The sequence below is a fragment of the Marmota marmota genome, unplaced genomic scaffold, assembly GCF_001458135.2.
Source record: "Marmota marmota marmota unplaced genomic scaffold, marMar, whole genome shotgun sequence".
In the NCBI taxonomy this organism is placed as follows: Eukaryota; Metazoa; Chordata; class Mammalia; order Rodentia; family Sciuridae; genus Marmota; species Marmota marmota.
In genome coordinates this window covers 4,064,747-4,072,172 of record NW_026000168.1, presented here as the reverse complement: position 1 = coordinate 4,072,172, position 7,426 = coordinate 4,064,747, and the positions used below count along the sequence as shown (strand labels likewise).

General features: G+C 46.2%; 1 protein-coding gene across 1 annotated transcript in view; it reads right to left on the bottom strand.

Moving 5' to 3' along the window:
• Nucleotides 1-1,165: 1,165 nt before the first annotated feature.
• The window catches only part of Gxylt2 (glucoside xylosyltransferase 2), a 64,584-nt gene continuing 58,323 nt past the window's right edge, over nucleotides 1,166-7,426 (bottom strand). The window contains exons 8-9 of the mRNA XM_048786957.1: nucleotides 2,592-5,093; nucleotides 1,166-1,789 (exon numbers count right to left, since the gene is read on the bottom strand). Coding sequence (XP_048642914.1) covers nucleotides 4,911-5,093 — 183 coding nt within the window. The 3' untranslated portion in view covers nucleotides 1,166-1,789; nucleotides 2,592-4,910. The remainder of the gene's footprint in view (nucleotides 1,790-2,591; nucleotides 5,094-7,426) is intronic.

Here is a 7,426-nt window from a genome sequence, read left to right as displayed (position 1 = left end):
CCCCGTCTGTACTGATTAAGTTGTGTTTGCTGCCACTTACAATTTAAAGAGTTTCAACTATTACATAAATTGGAACCAGGAGTAGGGTGGTTTCCAGCAGCCCAAATCCCACAAATGTCTACCACAGAGCCACAAAGAGAACATTGTGGAAATAGGAGATCTTTATGAAGAAAGGGACTTTAACATGATCTGACCCAACCATGCCATTTAATGGGTAAGTAAATGAGTCTCCAAGAAATTAAGCACCTCTCTCTCTCTCTCTCTCTCTCTATATATATATATATATATATACACACATATATATATGTATATATATATACATATATATATATACACACACACACATAATTGCTTAATTCCTTTTATGTATATATTATATAATTTTGCTATATTGCCCAAGCTGAGTTCCGACTCGAGATCCTTCTACTTCAGCCTCCTGAGGAGCTGGGATTACAGGCATACGACATTGTGCTGGGCTTCAATATAATTTTAATGAAAGATTTTGTAGGATGGGTTACTTATCGCCATTACAGCAACATACCATTACAGGAACAGTAGTTTTTGATGTTCAAGATCAATATGATGTGCTGGGAAGCTTATCTGAGAGGAATTGGTCCCAGTTCAGGATGAAGCTGAATCATTTCATTTATTTGTCCATATTTGGTGGGGGGGTCATGAGAAATGTGTGAAGCATAGAGCTGAGAACAAGATCGGTAAGAGCTGTCCCATTAAGGAACCCTGGTCTCTACTGGGAATGACAATTGATACACTCAGTTGGTTTTTTGTTGTGGTTGTTTTTTGTGCCGGGAATGAACTCAGGGGCACTCGACCACTGAGCCACATCCCCAGCCCTGTTTTGTTTTGTGTTTTATTTAGAGGCAAGGTCTCACTGAGGTGCTTAGCACCTCACTTTTGCTGAGGCTGGCTTTGAACTCGTGGTCCTCCTGCCTCAGCCTCCTGAGCCACTGGGATTATAGGTATGCACCACCATGCCCAGTTGATAAACTCAGTTTTACACAAACAAACAGAAAAATTGACTCAGCCACTTGCTAAATACTTCTTTACTAGCAGGCTAGACCTAAACATTACTATTTAACTTATAAAATTTTCAGCTTGAAATATTTTAAAGGAAAAAAACACACAGTTCCAAAATAATACCAAAAGCCACGTATTTAAAAGCTTTTAATTTTTAACAGAGATAAAACAGGAGATGGCATTTAAAATGATAAGACAGTAATAAAATCATAATATTCATATTCCTTTTTATTAGCTGTAATAATTCCTTTTCTTTGGAGTATGCTCATTTCTTCACAAACAAAAATTATTTTAAAAATTCATTTCCAACATAAGAAATGCATCCAGGGTGTCCTTGGGAGCTCTGAGCCATGGGACAGTTCTTCACAGACAACACAACCTGTGAACCCAATGGAGCAGAAAGTGCCACCCGTGACTGCCTGTGTGTGCATCCTCTTGAACACTCAAGAGAACGTTTCCAGTTTTGACCTGTGAAAAACAAGAGCCAGGACAAAGCTTGTCTCCGAGCCAGGGAGACCCCGTCAGCTTTCAGTGCTAGCCACGAAACTGTGAAATGACTGGACCCAGGAGCGGACTGTTGGCGGTTCTTCAGTTCATGCCACACAGATGGCGGCTCCTCCTTGCGAAGCCGCAGGGTGGGTGGGTGCTGCGCCGATTTCTTCCGTGGGGTCTAAGGAGTGACTTCGTTCTGCCTGCATAGGGACCCCCAGTCTGGCTCAGCTGCTGAAGGCCGGCTTCTTGTGCTACTCAGATGCTTCCATGATAAACAGAAAGGGAAAAGCAAAGATTGGGAGAGGAATAAGAAAGAAACAGGAGGGGAACAGGACACCCTACAAGAGACTACCTACCCTTTTATTAAATGAAAATCTGAGGGTGTGGACTCCCATGAAGCCCAATGTATTTCTTAATGCAACACATTTCTGAGTTCTTAAAATCATTTTCACTTTGGTTTATCAAACACACGCCATTTATCTTTTATATATAAACATCAGGAAATATTTAGATATGAATGTAGATTTTTTTCTGGGGCATGGTGGCATATGGTTATAATCCCCAGGGGGCTGAGAAGCGGAGGCAGGGGGATCTCAAGTTCAAAGGCAGCCTCGGCAATTTACTGAGGCCCTCAGGAATTTACTGAGACCCTTTCTCAAAATAAAAAAATAAAAAAGGGCTGGGAGTGTGGCTCAGTGACAGAGTGCCTGGGTTCCATTCCCAACACCTCAGAAGATACAAGAAGTGAGAAAAGAGGGAGGGCAGGAGAGGAGGGGCCAGGAGGGGAAAGGACAGGCAGGAAGAGAGGAGAGAACCCCCTGTGGATTCGTGTGGCTTTCAGGGCTGTAACAGACCGCAGATTGCACGTTTTAGACGTCCACCGACTTAAAACTTGTGGCTCTCATATTGAAAGATATTTTCTTTCCAAGGTACTTCCTGGGAGTTACCAAAGTCAGAGAAAACCCCGCCTCATGGTAATATCCTAGCTGTAGAAAACAGTTAGCACTTTTAGGTAAAAGGACCTGGAAGAGCAAATTTCCCCCCCAAATTTCCACCAAACTCACCTAAAATTTCAGGAGATAGCGCGGGAATCTCACAGCAGACAAATGCACCAGGTTCTAAGGTGTCGCAGGTTCATCATTCATCACTCTGGAATGTTCTAGAGCTCTATCATTGACCTCTGCTGGCCACTGTACTTACTTGTGTATTCAGTGGGCAGCAACAGCAGAGAGTTGTGAGCGCACCTGGCTCTCATAAAAGTAGGGGTGTCGCTCTGCTCAAAGTCCTACCGCAGACTGCAAGTCTCTGGAACCACCAAAGGAGGGAAAGAACTTCTTTAGGTCTGGGAGCCACCAACAAATCCAGAGCAGCACCTGTGGGTTTACTGGCCAATCTGAACACTCGGAAAGGAAATGGGAATGGAGAGTCCGGATTCGTGTTCACATCCTGCCTCTTTCACTGCAGAGCTGGGAACGTAAGGTGCATTTTCCTTCATCCAAAGACAAGTCCAAGATGGCCACGTATGAGAGGTGCCCAGGACACAGACGGAAGGCCCAACACTGAGATATGAAAAAATGGACGATGTCACTTCTGGTGGTGCATGAGGGGACAAAAGAGCAAAATAAGAGTTCCACATCACAGTGGCAGTTTCCTTAACAGGGAACAAACCAGGCCATCCAACTGGACACCAGGAGAGCCGGGGTGACTGCCTGCTCTTGCAGACTTAAGCTTGTGACAACCACAGTTGTGGCACACACACCAGCAGTGACCGGAATCTGCTCATGTCTTTGAATGCTGAGGTTTTCATCTCTTTCAGGGGAAGACACTCTGCTGATGTGATGTCCTAGGATTCTGATACACAGGACGCCATACTGACATTAATAAAAATCATGCTTTCCATTTTTCTCTTGTGGATTGCTGTCTACGAAGCAAGGGGCTCCATATTTTTATTTCCAAAAAATGTTTCTGTAAAATTGGATGCATCTTACGCAGACCTGTGTGACTTATAGAAAAGCAATTTTATTTGGTACATTCATTTCTTTGTATCATAATTTCCTTATTTACCTAATGGAGATGATGTAGGTCCCCACCAAGTTCATTAGGCTGTGGGAAACTTTAAAGATGTCATTTATGCAAAAGCCATTTGTGATAAAGAAATATGCGAAATGTCCCACTGTTAATACCAACATAGGAGCAACAGGGGGAAAGTCAGTTTCCTGTAGGGAAGAGAATATAGAATTTCCAGTATTGTAGCTTGGTCCTAAGACCTGCCGGGTTTCTTGGTGAACAGCTGGGTAACCCCAGAGGAAAAGAGGAAAAAAAAAATCAGACTTTCTGAGGCTGGTAGTGAGGTAATTTTTTGGCCAATGGAATTAGAACTGTTGGCTTTGATCCCATTAAATCTGAAGTTGGTATTGATTTCCACCACTGCCCAAGAGCAGGAGAGAGGTGCCCACGCCTACTGATGGCTGAAGACACCCAATTCGTTTGTCTCTGAGTAAACACAAAGTCACATCACTTTGCTAAAGAGATTCCTGGGTCCGTGCAATTACTGAATTTCCTTCCAGAAATTACTGTTGCATAGACATTTCTCATGATTTACTCCTCCACAAATGTAAGCAATTTTCTTGAGAAACACCCTCAGATATATGCCTCATCCTTGAACATTGCCCAGTCAGTTGAGATCCGAATGCTTCTTCCAGATACATTCGAGTAAAGTGCTGTAAACATGATCATCTTGTCTGACTTTTTAGTCTCCTACATAAAAATCTCAGCATAGGGGCCACTGTTACTGAGATTACCTGTTGTAAATATGAGTTATAATGGAAAATCAGACGTAGAAAATAAGAAAAAAAGGTTTAAAAAAAGTAGGGTGGTGGGAGGGCTGGAAGGAGGTACATTAAAATGGTGACCATCTTTTCCACTGGTTGGTGGGACGACTAACCTAATGTTGATTTTGGACCCTTGACCTATACTCTGAAGTCTGTTTGTTTGCCTCCTAACTACGGATGACTTTTATAACAAGGGTGAGGGTGCCAATTGCATAGAAGGAGGCTCGGGATCATCAGATGCCACTGAAATGGCCTCACACACTAGCCGAGAATTGAAAGGTTCTGGAAAGTTCCTTTCCACAGCCAGCCGGACCTGCTGGAGCACTGTTACCTGCACAGTAGTAGGGTTTTTGTTTTTGTTTTTAAAGAGATAAATAGGATTTTAGAAAAAATTAAAGGCATGTTCCCTTTTGGGGGCAACTAATTTAGCAAAACGTAATAAGCCTTTTAATACTCAACAGTCATGAAGCACCATTAAAAATATTCACACAGAAAAGATCTGGGCACTTCCTTGGCCACAGAAGCCTGAGGGCCCGGAACTCGAGGAGACGGTCAGTGCGTGTGGTCAGGGCCCACGTGGATGATGACGTGCTTCTCATAAGCTCTCCGCATGGTTTTCTCGATTTGCTTCAGGAAAACTTGTGGGATCCGTCCACAGAGAGTGTGCACCGTCTCCAGGAACTTGAGCTGGAGAGGGTAGTACATGGACTGAAAGAGGTTGTCTTGAAAGGGAAACTGAAAGATGATAAAACAAAGAAGTCTATTTTAGTCACCAAAATGCCATTTAAAATACAAATCATGCTGACTAAAACCGACCCAGGGACTGACTGTCAGCGCCAGGGTCCAGGTTTGTGTACTCATAGGCTTAGTGAAAGGAACTGCAGGACCTAAATTCAAATCTGGTCTACTGTGCAACCCCAAGCAATCATTGAACCTGTGGACTGCATGTCTCCGTCTCTTAAAAATATACATATATGATTTACTGGGTCCTTAAAGCTCCTAGAATCTGAAGACAACGCCTGTGTCTTAGGACAGAACCCTTTACACACAGTGTGTTCACGCTGAGGAGGGGCAGAACTCAAGTAGGTGCTCGAAATCCACTGTGCCTTATCTACTGAATTCTTATTTTTTGCCTTTGAAGCAATCTTAACCAGCTTCAAGGTATGTGTAGGATGACCTCAGAAAGTCCAGAGTCCAGCAAGGACTGGTGTAATTCACGGCCATCCACTTTACTGTAATAATTCGTATTTCACATCTGAGGGTTTGTTTTTTGTCCTGGATTTGAATGCTCCTGTTTTCTTATGGGATGTGTCCATGAGCAGTATTTTCCAAAAGAAATCGTACAGACTACTTAGTCACGGGCAAATGTCAAAATTCACCCCACTCTTGTTGAAAGGGAAAAGGCCGCTAGCAGACCCAGACAAAGCTTCATTCTTAGCAAGAACATTTCATGTTCTTGAGAGGAGAGATGGAAGAAAAGAACGGTTAAAGGGCGGGACACTCTTGACCGCGGGACACTCTTGCCCGACAGCATCGTGTGTGGGCTTCGGTTTCCCAGAACAAGTCTCAGTGCCCTTCAAGTTCATCAGAAATGTTGCTCAAGCATGTTTATCAGAACGCAATTTCTTCCCGGAGGGAGGTGATGACTGACACAGTACAGGAGTGCATGGGCCCCGGTCAGGGCTGGGACACTCTGTTCTTCAATAGCATTATCTATGCCACTGCTGCACCCTTGAGGTGGGCATGACTCTGCCCCTGTCCATCACCGTGTCCCCAACCAGCAGAACAGCAGGAGGACCTGGAGTCCTCCTGGACTCCTCTTCCCCGCGCCCCTCGGCCCACCCCTCAGCAAGTCCTGAAGCACCAGCTTGACAGTCAGCCAGAGCAAGGCCCTCCCTCTGCATCCCTCCCGCGAGCCCCTGCTGCGGACCCTCCCTGAGTGGTGCAGCCCAGGTACAGAGCGCCTTTGTCTTCCGCTCCCGCGCCCCTCCACCAGGCTGCCTCAGGGGTGTTTCCAAACATAAATCAGAGTCCCCCACCTTCTGGCAGGGCTTCCCATTGCAACGAGGAGTCCAACTCCTCCCTGGTCTTAGAGGCCCAAGGTGACCTGGGACCCTTCTCATTCTGGACATGGTGGCCTCCTCCCAGTCCTTTGGGCACATGGAATTCCTTCCTGCCTGGGGACTCAGCCCCGGTCCTTCTGCTTAGCAGGACCTCCTCTGGGTTCCCATCACCGAGGTCTCCATCTGACCAAGTCCCAGGATTGGCTGAGGTCCCTGCTAGTGGAAGAGTCTGCCCTATTGCTGACAGTTGTCAGGTGGTGTCCTAAAAGCTGAAAACTGTCGTCTTGCTGGGTTCTCACGACCTTCTCCTGAGGTGGCTAATCAGCATAATGATCTCCACTGCACAGACAAGGATTCTGAGGCCGGAGGCTGAAAGCACAGTTAAGGATTAGCCACTGGAAAGTGACAGAATAGGAACTTGAGCCTATGTTTCCAGGCCCACGGCCAGGCTCTGACCCCGACCACAGGCACAGCACCATGGCCGGTGGGGAGGGAGGACACTGTTAGGATAGAGTCTGGCCGGGGGCACTCACACTGCCATTTGGGGTTTTCTGGATTCAAAGGCCTGAGTGAAAATTGTTTTTAGTCCCAACTGAGGAGCGTCACAGAGTGAGTTGGTGGAATTATTTATGAAACTAGATTCTCTGGCCTCTTTCTGACCCCTGAGAAAACAGACGAGATGAGCTGTAACCCAAGGAGCACAACTTCCTGGCCCAGGCCAGGGCTGATGGGCAAGAGAAAGCCGAGAGGCCCTGGCTGCTAGCTGCCTGCTTAGCAAGGCCACTGCGCCCGGCCCTGGACTCAGTGTTTGAATAACTACACGTGAAAACACCCCTGAGTTAGAACAGAGGTTGGATGTAGCTGAGTCGCCTGGCCCTTGGAAGCCAGGCCCGGGGAATGCAGGTGGGCAGTGGCATCGGCCCAGGTGTGTGCCAAGCTCTGGCTGCACGAGGGGCCAGGCCTGGGGCTCCCCTTGGAGTTCTCCGGTGGTGTCAGGTAAAATGC